The sequence below is a fragment of the Calidris pugnax genome, unplaced genomic scaffold (assembly GCF_001431845.1).
Source record: "Calidris pugnax isolate Ruff unplaced genomic scaffold, ASM143184v1 scaffold20, whole genome shotgun sequence".
NCBI classification, from domain to species: Eukaryota; Metazoa; Chordata; class Aves; order Charadriiformes; family Scolopacidae; genus Calidris; species Calidris pugnax.
In genome coordinates, this window is record NW_015094510.1 from 26930714 (window position 1) to 26946389 (window position 15676).

Consider the following 15676-nt stretch of genomic DNA (forward strand, 5'->3'; position numbering starts at 1 on the left):
TTTCCCTCCGGGACACATTTTCTTACCGCGTGGGTATCAATCCCAGGCGGGGCCGCGCTCGCAGGGTACCGAGCCCGCTCCGCACCAACCCCGGGCTCAGCCCCTCGGCCATGCCCCGCGGCGGCGATGCCCGCCCCGCACCCGGCCCCGCCCCGGGGTACCCGCCGCCTCCGCGGGCGGGGGCCGGGTTAAAAGCGGCGGCAGGTGAACGGGGAGGGACCTTAAAGCTGCGGGGCGGCGAGGCTGGGACCGGCCGCTCCGCGGGCACCCTCGGAGCCGGGAGCGGAGAGTGGAGCGGCGCGTCCCGTCCCATCCCGAGTGCTCTGCCGAGCCGTGCCAGGTGAGGGTCCGGATCGGGATGGGTGAAGCGCGGCGGAGGGGAGCCCAGGCTGGGGGCTGGGATAGGGGTGGCCGGGGCGATCACGGAGCTGCCGTCCCCGGGTCGGCTCCCCAGCCCCTGGACGGCCCGAGGCGGCGGGGCTGCGGGCCGGGGGCGGATGACGCCCGTCGGGGCGCTCCCGCAGCGCAGCCCGTTCCGGGAGGAGGCAGCGAGGGGCGATCGGCCGCGGGGGTTCCCGCAGCCAAAGGGTGGCCGCGGGGTCCCGGCCCGCCCCGGCGCTCCGGGCTTCGTGGGCAGCAAAGCTCGGCGCGGAGCGGGGACGGGCTGGGAGCTGCCTCAAGGCACCCAGCGTGTAACCAACACGCGAGGATTTCGGGTGGTTGCAATAAATGGTGTCTCGGTTGGCAGGGCGAGTGTCCCGGTAGATTCACTCAGTCCCCCCAGCCAGTTTTGGTGTTTCTGTAGTTGCGAATGCGTAGGGAGAAATGCTGTTTTCTCCCCCAAACTTGCAGCGCTGGTTCAGAACTGTGGTGTGAGAGCACGTTTGGAGCCCGGGTTGTTAATCCCACTGCGATATACACTTCAAATACTTTCCCTCAGTCCTGATCAGCCCCTTTGAAGATTTCATTGACTTTGTTTTAATGACTATGTGACAGACGTGAGGAAACTCTTAACAGAAAGATGCAGGTATCTGGTCATAGCCGAGAGTTTAGGTCAATATAAAAAGTTGCATAAAATGCTGCTAGTTTCAGCAGAGACAAAACATGAGAAGTCTAAGGAATTCCAGCCACCTTCTCAAAGCTTTTTTTTTTGTCTTACCCAATTTCACCTCTCCTTGTCATAGTAAATCTGACCTCTCCCTCTTGCCTCAAGGCTTGTCTGTACAAGATGGGCCCTTATACCAAGGGTATGTGCTGGGGCACGTTGGTCCTTTAGTTGAGCTGTAATGACACCAGGGCACAGAAGTTCTTTTTTTTCCTTTCATTTTTTTTTTTTTTCCTCTATTACGTGAGAGTGAGGGACTTTGAAAATTTTGAGCACTGTAGTTTTGCAAGGTACCATGGTCTCCCCACAGCACACACCCTGCACCAAGAGGAAACAGAGCTCTTCTCCAGGGCCAGTGTGACTCTCCCACACAGCAAACTTAAGCTCCAGCCTTGAAAGATGATGGACCAGCTATGCAAGTTTCCAGCTCTGTTTTCAAAGTGTTTTGTCCGATTCAGTGATAGTTTCTAAATGGCTGCAATCAGTGAAAGCTGAGCCCTGAGACTGAATTCTGACTTCAGCAAAACTTACCTCTAACTTTCAAAGGGGCAAAGAGTGTGGATTTTAATTTTCAAGAGCAGGAGGAAAGCTGAAATGGAGCTTTCCTGAAGTTTGACCTCGTGTTTATTCGCTGGGGTGTGATAGCATCTAGAAAATCAACATAAACCCTTTAGCTGAGGGCTTTTTCCTCCTGACTGTATTGCTCTGCTTGCCTCCTTTTTTGGATGAGATAGCAATGAATGTGGAAGGGCAGGCTCTGTGGTATCTTCTTTTGCCTGTTGGTTTGTGCTGTATGTGCATGCAGCCCTGACACAGCTGGCTTGAGGCTTCTCAGCAGTGTTGGCAAAATCAAATGCTGTACTTCTGAAATGAAGGGCTTGCTAAGAAAGCATCTGAGCTGAAGCATAAAGCCTTGGAGGCCTGCTGGAGGTGCCTGGGAGGAGTGAAGGCTTCTGCTGAAGAAGGCCGAGTTGTACTTAACTTGGAGGCAAATAAAGAACCAGCCCAGCCTTCTAGGGCTGTAGTGTTAGCAAAGAAATCCTGTGAAAACTACTAGAGAAATCTCTGCTTTGTCTAAATGTGGGCCTTAACTCGTGCAGTGATAGTAAGTTCTATTGCTTTAGGAAATACACTGAAACACTGGTGAGAGTCAACCACAGAAAGGGAAGTAGGGCATAGAGGATGCATGGAAGAAATGTATTTGAAGATGTAACTTATTTTTTCCCCAAAGCCTTGCTATGAAATATATCATAGTATGCCTGTCCTATCATAAATACATTAAGGAAAGAGTTTAAGTTGTTTGAATCCATAAACACATGAGTGACATTAATGAAAGTGACTTGCATTTTCCTATGGCTCTTGAGTGAATGCTAGGAAATGCCCTCATTCATAGAAGGTCTAGAGCTGATTTATTTACCCTTTGAAAACTGACCATTTGGTGTATTATGTCATCCTGCAGGTAAAAGGACACAGAAAAGAAGATGGACTGGGGAAGTCTGCAGGCCGTTTTAGGAGGTGTAAATAAACACTCCACCAGCATCGGGAAGATCTGGCTCACAGTCCTGTTCATCTTCCGTATCATGATCCTGGTCGTGGCTGCAGAGAGAGTCTGGGGAGATGAACAAGATGACTTTGTCTGCAACACACTTCAGCCTGGGTGCAGAAATGTTTGCTATGACCACTTTTTCCCCATCTCTCACATCAGACTCTGGGCCCTGCAGCTGATCTTTGTTTCCACACCTGCTCTGCTGGTGGCCATGCACGTAGCTTACACCAGGCACGAGAAGAAAAAGCGGTTCAGAAATGGTGAGAAAATTGATATCGAAGAGCTGAAAAATGAAAAGATTCACATTCGAGGCCCCCTGTGGTGGACATACACCAGCAGCATCTTCTTCAGGATCATCTTTGAAGCAGTCTTCATGTATGTGTTCTATTACATGTATGATGGGTACCAGATGCCTCGCCTGGTGAAGTGCAATGCATGGCCCTGCCCCAACACAGTGGATTGTTTTGTGTCTCGGCCCACTGAGAAAACCACATTTACTATTTTCATGCTTGCTGTGTCTGGGATCTGCATGATGTTGAATCTGGCTGAGTTTTGTTACCTAGTGATAAAAATTTGCATGAAAGAACCCAGGAAAACAACGGTTTTAAAATAGTTCCCCAGTTTCAGGATTTTCTAGCTCCCCATTTCCTTCAAACTTTCTTAGGTGTCAGAAGACAATCAGCAATATTTTCACACTCGAGAAAAAAGATACAAATGAAAGTTCATTCACACTTTAGAAATGATAGCCTCCCTGGGAAGCTGCCACCAAGGGCAGGTTTTAAAGATCGTAAGCTAATTCAGTATTCCTGCATCCACAAATAGAGAGAGCAGCCTTCTGGCAGCAGCTTTTCCAAATATGCCTACTGCTGGGATCCTGTTGTTGGGACAGAGGCACTTTTTGAAAAGTGGGAGTGGAAAGGATCAGAGAAGGCTCTAGTGCCCAAAGGGGAGCCAGGAATGACAAACACACTGTGTCATCTTCAGAGGCCAGCCAATAACAAAGGGTTTCAGTCACAGCGGGGTGAAGGTTTTTTTTGGGGAGGAACTTACAGTTTGTGAAAGGGAAGAAGACAGGGAGGTGATTGTGTTTGTAGCAGGTGTCCTGTTCTCTCTCAAGTATTCTGGTACTCTATGGCAATGCATGCTATCACCTCTGCTGGGCACCAGCAATGGCTTTTATCTTTTTATCCCCTCACCTGCACCAAGGAGCATCTCCTGCAGGGTTGGGGGTGGCCCATCTCAACTGCTTGTGAATGTCACTAGGTCAGTGCTGCCTCCTTCCACTCACAGGGGCTGCAGCAGTGGGAGGAATGAAATTTGGTTTTTCATTCTCTTAGTCAGGTGAGGAAAAAAAAGGATTGTCCCCTTTGAGAAGGTGGGGTCCATGCAACTGTCTTCCTTCTTCTCTTGTTGTCCCCCAACACTTTGTGAAGAATCTCAGTATAGTAAGTTTTACTCAATGAAGAGACTTACTACCACCTGACTGTGCCTCCTTCAGCTGTGTACCTTCAAAAGTTGGTGGGTTTTTTTTTTAGTAAAAGCCAAAAAAATTTGCCTTGTTTCATTCTGTATGTTATCCAAAAGAAATGCTTCAACATCTACATCATGATATGCAGTACATAGCACCTACCAGTGCTCCTTCCATCAGGTACTGCATTTCTTCATAAAACCTTCTCCCTATCTGAGGTACCTTTCAAGTGAGTTCATCAAACCACTCCCAATTTCTCTGTCATTCCACACTGAGAGACTGAATCACCCTTCGTTTTCTTACAGTAGGTCTAGCAAGAGTTACAGGCAGCCTGCAGAGCTAAAATAGCAAAGGTACCCAATCAGAAATGAGGAGGAACTCGATATTTTTCTTAAAGTTTGCATTGCTGGGCTGTGAATTGTGTATTACGAATTTGAAGAACTATGTGAGTCAGTCCGGTCTTGTCTCTCCAGAGCAGTCTCAAAACATGTTTTATGCCTGTCAAAGGCAGCTACACCAGCAGTTTATGCCCTAAGTGCCTGCCCATTAAACCCGTTTCTAGAAAACTGGCTTTTCCTCCTCCTTAGCTTTAATATCTGGCTTTCCCCCAAAAGGAATGAGTGCTATCTCAGCTTCTCTATTTGCATCCATCTCTTATTGTACATTTAAGTTTATCGCTGTTGGAGTTAAACAAAGCTGTATTAACTAAGACCCGTGACCCCGCACTGTGCACTGGAAGCGGAGCACGAGCAGGCTCCCATTGCTTGTGAACTGCATCCAGTGTTATAACTTGACTGCAGATGGAAATCTGTCATCCAAGAGCGGAGCAAGAAAAACATAAAAACACCTTCCTCAGAAGCATGAACAAAAAGATGGAAAGTCATTAATAATGAGCTGAACTGGAAACTTGGACCGTGAAAACATCCTTAATCCAACTCTAAAGACAAAGCTTGGCACATATCAGATTTGTGCTTGGTAAAGTTCCTACATTGTTCCGTGTACAAGTACAAAGAGAACAAACTATCTACACTCCCAAGTGCTCTAGGATTACATGTCTTTTGTAACAACAGGAATTTTATTTTTTTCTGAAGTTGTAATTAAAGCATTCTTGTGGTGTCTGTTTTCTGTATTACTTGTACATCCCGTTTATTACTTAATGTGTGTAATGAAAATCTGTTTACCATAATGGATAATGTATGCACCAATACTACATTTAATAGCAAAGGGCTACTGTAAGGATTTTAGTCTTCTGCTGCAGGTTGTTTTTTCAATTGGTTACATTGCCTGTTGTTCTTCATGAGCTGGGAGTAGAAGATCACGTATATGACCTACTAGAAATCAAATGTGCTGCCTTGTGTCAGCCTTGTAGTAGCAGAATTGCAGCTGGAAAAGGCTGGTGATAAGTAACTTAACCAGCTCTATAGGGGAGAGAGTTTATTTTCCCAGACTGCCTTTGAGTGTTACTGGAACTTGGAACAAGACGCACCAAATCTGTAACACTAACACAATGACGTTCTCTTCAACTAGCAATTTGGCAAACAGATTGTCACACAGGGAAAAAAGATAGAAATAAGTGTTTAAAGTGGCAGAGAGAGGACTTTGATTCAGAACTGCAGCATCAAGTCACAATAGCTCTAACCAGAACATATTTACTGTCTGAGATTTCTGTATATATTAAATTGGACTAAATAGCTACTTTGTAAACAAAAATAGTTCGGGTACTTCATAGGAATACAGGAATTGCACCTATTTCTACATGTGCTACATTGCATGGTTGACCCCCTACAAATGGATTTCATACAGATTAAAATACCACACTGTGTTGGAATTGTGTGTGTTCTTTCCTGAAATAGTGTCTGCATTTTTGGAACTTTGTTCCTAGACTCTTGTCAGAATGAAGACTGCAAGAGTGTTGAAAACAGAAGCAGCAAATCTGAAGTCAGGACTGTAAAAGAGGCTGATTCCTCAGTGTCCAGTGTAGCCAGGATACAAAGCGTCAAATAATGTAGTGTCAGAACTGGGAAGTGTAGGAGTGGGACTGGCTAGAATTATACTGTGATTGAAATCACAAGGAGAAGTCACCGTTAACTTCATCAAACTAAACTTTTATCCAAACCTCTGAAACTAAAACTACAAATATGTTTGTCAGAAAGAGGGATGGCAGAGGGGAAAGCAAACTTCACTGTTGACTCATAGACCCAGCCAGAGAAAAAAAACCCAACTCTCATTAGAGAAAGACTAATTTAAAAGGAAATCAGAAGTATAAATTTGTATAGATATAGAAGTACCTTTATTAAAGATTTTCTTAGATGAAAGTAAAAATTCCTTCAAATGTTTTACAGTTATTGTGAGCCAATGTACTGTGTTATTTCCTATCTGTCAGCAAGACTATAAATGACCAATTATATGGTACATACAGAGAAGAGCACTCCTGTACCGTGGAGGTACAAATTCAAAATAGCAACACTGTTAAAAGTTGCTTTATTTCATAAAAAATGTACAGCAACAGCTAAGAACACTTTACTACAAACTGAACTTGGTGAAAATCAATCTTTTTTTTTGCAGCAAATAAGCAACAGCTAAGAACACTTTAGTACAAACTGAACTTGGTGAAAATCAATCTTTTTTTTTTTTTTTTTCCCTAATCATAATTCCCTCCCCTACAACTTAGGCTAATGTGATTTACCAGGGAACAAAATCAGAGTCAAAGAATTGCACTGTATTTTGTCATCACCCATATTCAGGACATACTCAGGACAGCCACTACCCTGGGTGTTAATTATAGGTTTCTTTGGATTTTCACCATCTTATTATCTATACAGTCATTTGAACCTGTTTGTAGACAGTGGCAAGAGTAATGCTAACTATCTGAGGTTAATGAGCTAAGACTAATGGTTATGATCTTCAAGATAAGTTCAGGATGTACATATACTTTTTTCCCTATCTGACCAACCCAGCTTGTCATTGACATTTTCTTTTACAGAATATATTTCTCTTCTGTAAAGTTGGTCCAGCTCTGACTGGGATATTTTCTCTATAAGCCATCCTACCCACCGAAAAAAGTCTTTATAACCTAGGTTTGGAAATGTATTAAGCTTTAATCAGCAGGCTCAGCTGAGGAAAAAAGTCACATCTCTGACTTTCTACCTTGGAGAACATAGGTTACTCCTGCTACAGTTGGTCCCCCAGTACTACCATAGAATTCAGCCTTAGAATTTGCCACGTAATTACACATACCTTCTCCATTTTTTCTGCCCATTAAGTCAGTGCCACTAATTCAGTTATTCCTGCTCTATGATCAATCCATTGTGTTTGAATAAGCCACCTACTAAAAAATAGCCTCTCTGAGAATACCACCAGGTCGCCAGATGCTGGCATAAGCCTTTCTGGTAAAAGAGTGATACGGTATCAATATGACATACAGTTTAGGGTTTGGTTTAGGTTTTGAGTGAACTGAAAGAGAATTTACAGATTTGAGCTATGAATCACTGCAGGTTGTGGATGAATGTTTCGAATGGCAGTGTATATTCTGCCTGCTGCTAAGAACCAGCATTTCACTCAGCCTGGCACAGTACCCAGGATAATAAACACTGCTGTGTGTGAATGCAGTCACACTGGTCTGAAGCAGGTGGCTTTTTTCAGTGGAAAAGCTGTATACTGGGCAGGCTTACTTGCTTAGGCAAGGTGTATTTTTTCTGTTGCCTTGGCAATTATGGTATTACAGGCTTGTCAGCTGGGAAAGACAATAGCAGTCTTAAAACTGTTTAAGTTGGGATCATGAAATTTGGTTTAAAAGTGTTTCACAGGTCATTTTCTACCTAGGTTCAATCTTTAAGATAACACGTACAAATCCCTCCCATCATCTCTAAGTGATCCACACATTAGCAGGTATTCTGCACCTTCTTTTGATGAAGTGACTGGAAAACTTGCAATCTGTTTGTTATCTAACTATCAACATTTCTTTTGTCATAAGACTTCTTCCACTTGATTTGAAAGTATTGTAGAAGTCCTAGTACATAGGGTTAACCCTGAATCTCATTGTTTCTGAGTTTCCCCAACTGAAAGATAAAGGTGACAACTGCGTTGTGTTCACAGGGAGCAGAACAGTTTAATAAAGTGTTGTTTGTTAAAAACATTGCAACAGGTGCCATAAAAAATATTTTATAATTATTGTGTGGTAAAGATTTCAAACCTATTGTAGGTTGCATCATTACTGTAATGTCTGCTTATGGTCAGTCATGTCCCTGCCCCGGGTGTTACATCCTTTCCAAGGACTGAGTGTTTAATATACAGTTTAAATAGCTTCCACAACCTCTCCAGCACAAATAAACAAAAAAAAAATATCTATACACATGCCCACACATATGTACACACAGACACAGAGGAACAAACTGACTAAATCGTTATCTCACTGTTACCTGATAGAAGACAGAGATTGCAACATGGATTTGTCAGGAATAATTTCCACCTATGCCATGATAAAAGCTTTTGTGTGTAGCAGTAAAATAGTTATTAATGACTCATTGTCAGTATGCAAGCAACCACCAAATGGGATAAACTGTATGCAGCTGGGAGGAGCTGCAGGTACATGGGTAGACTCAGAATTCAGTAAGATCTTTATCACCAGGCAAAATGGTTTAACAAAAGCAGTTTGAGAAGTTAGGAAGGGCTAAATGCTGCTATTGTGGAATAAGCACTTGCAGAACTGCAGGATGGAGACCTGTCCTGAAGCAAAGAATAGCTTTGTCGAGAAGACATAGGGTATGTAATAGATTATCAGTGGAACATGAGACATTAATATTGTTGACTTGGAAAAATATCATACTGGTATGCATTAAAGGTTTGCCAAAAATAGGATGTTTGAAATAATGTTTCTACTCTTCTGAAAGTCCTTATCTGGACACTGCTTTGAGATGCCATCTGCCCAAAAAGCCCATTTATCAGCTGGAGAACTAGAGGGGTCAGAAACAATAGATGACTAAATGTCTAAGACACACAATCTGTAAGGAAAGCCTGAAAGAAATTATTTGGCCTGGAAAAGTCTGAGAAAAGACCCAACAGCACTCTTCAAATACATAAGAGGTTGTGGCAAAGAAAATGAAGATGTTGCTCTTTACATCCACTGGCAATAGGACGAGAAATAATAGGCTTATGTTGCAATGAGATGTAGGCTAGTCACAGCAAAACCTCTCTGTGAAGAGGACTAAGCATTGAGTTGTATGTCAGACTTTCCATTACTGAAGATTGTTAAATGGCAACCCAGCCCATCATCTGTTGAGGATGGTCTAGGTATAGGACTCTGCTCCAGGACAGAGGGAATTCCTAAGATCTGTGAGGAAGGGGACCCCAACTGAAAGAGTCAGTTGTACAGGTTTCTTTTGCTTGGCCAAAGCTCAGCTACTGAATCCAAACCTTTTTTTTTTAATATAAATTCAAGTCTACTTGTCAATGCAGAGTCTAACCAGCATGATTTCTGTCAGCATGGTTCCTTGTGTTTTTAGCAATTGTAATAATACATTATTGTGTTATGATAAATTCCACGTGACAAAGCACATGATGTGGCACTGTAAGTAAATAAAATTGTAATTAATATAAATGAAGTTGGTGATAGATTTTTTTCTCCTCAGTACAGTGGGTAAAAAGCCCCTTTTGCCTCAGTTTTGTGTCTCACAAAGCAGGCATTCCTTCCAAGAGGAGAAAGGCTGAAATCCAGGTCAATTTTCAGTTTTGCTGCCCAGTGGACTCTACATGCAAACATTGGTCAAGTTTACTGAAGCTTGGTCTGCATCCAGGAGAAGTGTCACAGCAATAGCATGCCATTTTATGTTGCTGATTTCAAAGGCAGACCATCATGTTGTTACAGTGGTTTGAATTTTGTAGAGAAATTTTCCCATACATGAGCTTTTTTTTTTTTTTTTTTTTTTCAAAGCAGGATATCTATTGTTGTCCTTCTCTGTGGAAGGTAGGCAGGATTTGAGGCATGTCAGCAAGGTACATTCCTGGTAAAACATACTCTGTTTGCTTTTATCCTGAACACAATGAAAAAGAACATCCTTGATTAGGAGCTTTGGTTGTGGTTTGGCACTATGAATTGTTCACTGGTAGTACTAGTTTAAGGCATTAGTACTGATGTCATCCCTTCCTGCTCATTATTATCCTGTCTGTATCTCCGTCCCACCCCATTCAACACTCCAGGACCTTGACTGTGCCAGCACAGTTGTTTCCACAGCCGTGCTCAGCATTGGATTGGCTGACGGTTTTAGCTGATGAAGAAACAAATATTTTGCTTTGCTGGGTTGTTTTTTAGCTGGATCAATTCCTTGATCTAGCTTACAGGGAAGCCACATGAACTTTTGTGCTGACGTGACTGTGGGGCAGCAGGCCATGGTGTTGGGCAAGAAGAGCTGCTGGGAGTGAGTGGAAGGGGTGGAGGGAATGGCAACATGTTAAGTTGTATTTGCTACTACACACACTGTAATTTCATATCACAGCCTCTGGCTGCATTTTCATAAGCGACTGCTACTAGAAAGGCAAAAGTCTTACCACCTTTTCCTTCCTTTGCTGTTGTACCTTTCCCTGCTCTCTACTCTTCTCTACTGGCCCTGCTTCTCATCTACTGGCCATCTTCTCCCTTGCTCTGACACAATCTCTCAACCTTTGTATGAGTTGATTTAACTCACTAACTCAACAGAGAACTATTTGAACTCTGCATTTTGATTTGTTTTCACCTCAGTTGGCTTTCTGCCAGGCTTGTGGCAGTCATCAAAGTATTTAAAATATCAGTATTTTTATTTCTTCGTGTTTCCGCCAGTAGTGTGAAAAAAAAAAGCATCACACCACGACAGAATGATAAAAAGCGCCATTCCTCTTAGGTCCTGTGTCTCTCTTTTTTTGTTTTCTCATAACAGATGCCTGCCTCGTACAGTTACAGCTCTTCCTCTGCTGCAACTCTCATGGAGATTTTGCTTCCATGAAGATGACTTGAAAGCATCTCACTGCTACGTATCCCAGAGCAGTCTGATTTTTTTTGGTTGTATTAGGTGACTACCCACAGTCTGCAAAGGGCTGTCAAGAGGAAGCCTGTTCTGGTGGCTAAAATGCCAACCTAGGATTTCAGTGCCACTCTCAGAACCATATAACCTAGGACCAGTCATTAAGTTTCCCCATGCCTCCATTCCCCCAAACTGGAAGTCACAATAACTCTTACTACAAGCTAGAAATAAGAATAATTCTTTCTGTCACCAGTTCTTATTTGTTAATACACTGTGTTCTCTGGCGTGCTTGTCAGCAGTGTCTAACAGAACGCTAATAACCACTTTGGACAATAAGAATAATTACCATATAGTATGAGATCAAACTACCACACTTTTTAATTACCATTTTATTTATTAACTAATTAGTTCTTAAGTCTTTCGATTAATCCATGTAGAAAACAATTAGAAAATATTTTAATCCTCCTTGCTTCAAACTGTGCCTCCTGAGTTTCGGTGTTCTTCCTCAGCATTTAAATATCTTTAGTGCCACCTTCTGTAGCTCAGCGGCATGTCAAGCGCAATTCTTTTGACATCCCATGCAGTGCCACAACAAGCTGAACAGAGGGCATCTGTATCTCTTTTTTGAGGCTGACTGTACAGACAGAACTGCTATCGGCACTGCCGAGCCATGTGTCACTTTGGTGTGGCTTGTTTATGACTAATGACGTGTTCCACAGTTGAGGGGTCCTTCTACTAAACTGTGTTTGGATGCAGTTATGGTAAGAGTGATCCTCTTCTGTACTTCAAAACAGATGCTTAAATTATAAATAGCATGGGGTAAAGCACTGGTTTGGGTCAATACTGATTAAAAAAGGTCCATTTTTCTTGTTGAGCAGCAGCTCAGGTTCAGACTAAAATCAAGACATGTCTCCCTAACTTATGAGATCTTTTTATCATTTCATAAACCTTGGTGTCTATTTTTTATCTTATTTCTTTGCACCTTGCCATGCAAACCTGATTCTTCTGATCTTAAAAATGCCTGCCTGACTGTTCTGTCTACACACTTCTTGAATTCACTTTGTTTCTGTGCCAGCCAAATCATATACTGCTAAAGGTCTGTCTACATGTGGAACACAGGTTGTCACTTGTGTGGAGGCTTGGACGGAAGAACAGAAGTGGTACTAAAGAAGATAATTAAAGGAAGGCTGAAAATCATGTAATTATGCATTTTAATGTAAAAAATTATATGTAGCCTTAAATTTTATTTGTTGTTTAGCATTAATGACAATGACCCTTTAAACATAATAAGGACCTAGGGATTTGGAGCACACTGAAGTGGCATCTGGCCACTGGCAGTGCTGTGCACCTTTAAAGACCAGTGGCAGCGAGGAAGGTAGCAGGATGGCTTTTTCATGGGAATCCCTCTGTCAGAAAGCCCGCACAAAGAGGCATTTTTTAACACCCTTGTTTAAATCTGAGCTATCTTCCTTCTGAATAAATTCCTCAGGAACACAAGTCCTACTTTTTCTCTTTCCCCTTTATATGGCTTTAGATCCTCCTACTCTAGTGTGTGACAAATAGTCCTCCATACCTCTTCTACATGCTTTCATGCTTGGGCTTTAACCGGAACATAATTAGTCCTTTATTTTTGAAGTTGCTCCCTTCAGGTTTCCCTTGGGGATTTTGCATCCTTGCCTGTCTCACTTTCTACAAATGTCCCAGAGATTTTTGTTGACAGCCCAAGCCTCTTCTTGTAAGAGCTCAGGAGGGTTCTTGGGGAGGAAATTATTAGCTGATGGCTGTAGTGCCATGGTAGGCAGTCACTGCATCAGATTATCCCTGTTCAAAATTTATTGAATTCTATGTTAAAAGCCTTATGCGACAGTATTGAAAGGCTGCTCTAGAACCTCACTGCTCTAATAAGTGAGAATGTTTTTCTTACAAAAAGGTGTCTCAAACAGTTTATACAGATGGTGCAAAATGCCACTTGAAACCTTCCAGAGACTAAAAGAGCCATCATGAAAACACCCAGTGTACATCATGCTATTAAACCTTTTGGACAGATGGTTGGAAGTGAGAGATTTCTCCCCACCTCTCCCTAAAATCAATCCTCCTGCTCTTCAGCTGACCTGATGAGCTAAAGGACTTCACTGCAGGAAGGAAATCATGTCAGGAGTTGCTGAGACTGCTGGGATTCCCTCCTGTACCTTAACACGGCCCCTCATGCCATGAGGGATCCTTATGCTTCAGGATCCACACTGTGATAGCACTACACTTAAAATCACAGCAGCACTGTGTTTCAGATATAACACCCACCTCTGAGTCATTTGTCCTTGTGCCACCACCAGTGCTAAGGTCAACAGAGATCTTCGTCCCTAGTGTTTTCGGCTGAAAGATTTATAGGTAGCAATCAAGTCTTGTGAAGATACAAGAACATGGGGACGGTCTGTTTTACTTTGTCAACAATCCTCTGCTACACACAGCTCCTCAAAGCATCTCAAAATTTTTATTGATGGTGTTCTTATTGAATAGAGCAGCAGAGAGCCTCGGGAATGATCTGCTGTGGTTAAGTTTTCAGCTTTCTGACTGTAGAGTAGCTATCAACAGAAACTCATATGTTATTGCTGAAGTCGTCAAGTCATCATGCTAGCTTAAGTCATTCTGTCTAATGTTGTCCTTTCTCTTTAATGTTACCAGAAGAACACACAAAAGCCCAACCAAAATATATGTGATGGTAATATTTTTGAGTACTGATGCTGAAAATATCAAGAGCCACCTTTAAATCATCATTTTGTAAATAGTTGCCACTGGTCTACTTTTTCAAATAGTCTGTGTGCAACAACTAATCTTGATTGAGGAAAGTCTGTGGGAATAAAACTTTCCAAAAAAACTATCCATAATGTCTTCTTTTCCTAATATAGGTCCAGTCCTAGGTGTAGGCTCTCAAACCTTGAAGACCCAGGCTTGTCATTTATAAAATTTGACAAGTGTCTTGAAATAATGCAAGGAGTTGATGCATTCAATGCTGCCTTCGCTCTGAAAACCAAAGGATTTGTCTTGACCGAAGGGCGGCAGCCTCTGCCTGTGAAGCATCCGGGTTGGTGGGGCTACCAGCCCCTTGGGGTTCTTTAATACAGGACGTGCAGGCAGCACAGTTTACCTTCTCTGAGGAAAAACAACCTCCTTTCTGTGTTTCCTGGTTTGAGCAACACAGGACTAACTTATCTTTCAGCGATTTTACTTTTTGGTAAGGTCTCTTATAGTGCTTTGGAAAAGTGCATTTTTAGAAGACTCTGGCATCTGAATTTGTGAAAATATTTACTTTATAGCCAGCTGTGGTATGTAAGCTTCAAGGTTTCAGTATTTTCGAGCCTTGCCAGGTGCGAGGATGAGGAGTGAGACCTGGGCACTTGACCCAAGCTGGCCAACAGGATTATCTCATACCATGAAGGACACATTAACCATAAATCAGAAAGTTTGCTGTGTAGCTTTCTCTCTTCCATGATGGCTGTGATCCAGAGACCTCCTTGGCCCGGCGCTGGACCCCTGAGGCGCAGTGCTCGCCGTGTCCCACACTTGCTGTCCGCCGCCCTGCTGATAGCATTGCCTGAGCATAACCCTTGTATATTTCATATCGGTATGGGGACCCATATTTGTTCTTTAGTATTGTAAGTGCTCATTATTTAGTATTACACATCTAATACCTCATGGGTGAAGGCGGGAGCCTGTCCTTGAGGATTTCCGGACGTTAATCAAAGGGCACAGCAGCACCCCCACCTCGCCCAGGCCGGCCGGCTCGCGCCAGCCGTTAACCCTCCCGCCAACGCTCGGCGCGCGCGGCCGCCAGCGGGTGGCGCTGCTCCGCCCCGTGAGGGAGCGGGCGCTCACCGGCGGGACCCGCGTTCTCCTCCTGGCAGCCCCGCGCTGGGCTGGGGGCCACCGGGGCCGGGAGCCTTCTTCCACCGCCGCCAGGACCGCCGTTCCTGAGGGGGAGGAGGAGGAAGAGGCGGCGAGGGCCGCCGCGCTGCCTTCGAACAGAACCCTGTGGGGCAGGCGGCGGTCGCGGCGGGGCGGGAGGGGTTTCTTAGGCTTTTGTCCTCTCGGAGGAAGAAACTTGTTTATTTCTTAGGAAATCCCACCCTGGCCCGCGAAGGAGGATGGATTGTCTGCACAGTGACAACGTCTTAAAAGCCAGGGAGAGAAAGGCAAAGGCCCCCGCCTCTCCGCTCGGAGCTTCCCGGGTGAGGAGACGGGGCTACCGGCCCGGCCCGCAGCCCCTCGGCACCCCCCGCCTGTGAGGCCGGCGGCTCTGCCCGCCGCCCGTGGGAGGCGGGCAAGGGGAGGAGAGAGAGGGAGGGACGGGTGCCCGTTCCCTCCAGGGGACGCCGGCAGAGGTTCCCTGCCGCGGGCGGGCTGTGGGCAGCCGGCCGCCCGGGGGGCCGCCTTGCCAGCCGAGGCCGCAGGTAGGGCGCCGGGCACCGGCCTCCCGGCGCGACCCACCCCCGCAGCCCTCTCCGACGATTCTTTCCATCGCCCGAGAAAAGCCTGGGGGCTTCTTCCCCCTCCCGCCCCCCCCTCCCTTC

The 15676-nt window shown here is 44.4% G+C and overlaps 1 protein-coding gene across 1 annotated transcript; it reads left to right on the forward strand.

Annotated features, from left to right (window-relative positions):
• The first annotated feature begins 206 nt into the window (after window positions 1–206).
• On the forward strand, window positions 207–5947 carry LOC106902302 (gap junction beta-2 protein-like). The gene is made up of 2 exons (XM_014965688.1): window positions 207–340; window positions 2565–5947. Exon 2 carries the CDS (start codon window positions 2587–2589, stop codon window positions 3262–3264), a length of 678 nt encoding a protein of 225 aa, XP_014821174.1. The 5' UTR covers window positions 207–340; window positions 2565–2586; the 3' UTR covers window positions 3265–5947.
• Window positions 5948–15676: the final 9729 nt, after the last annotated feature.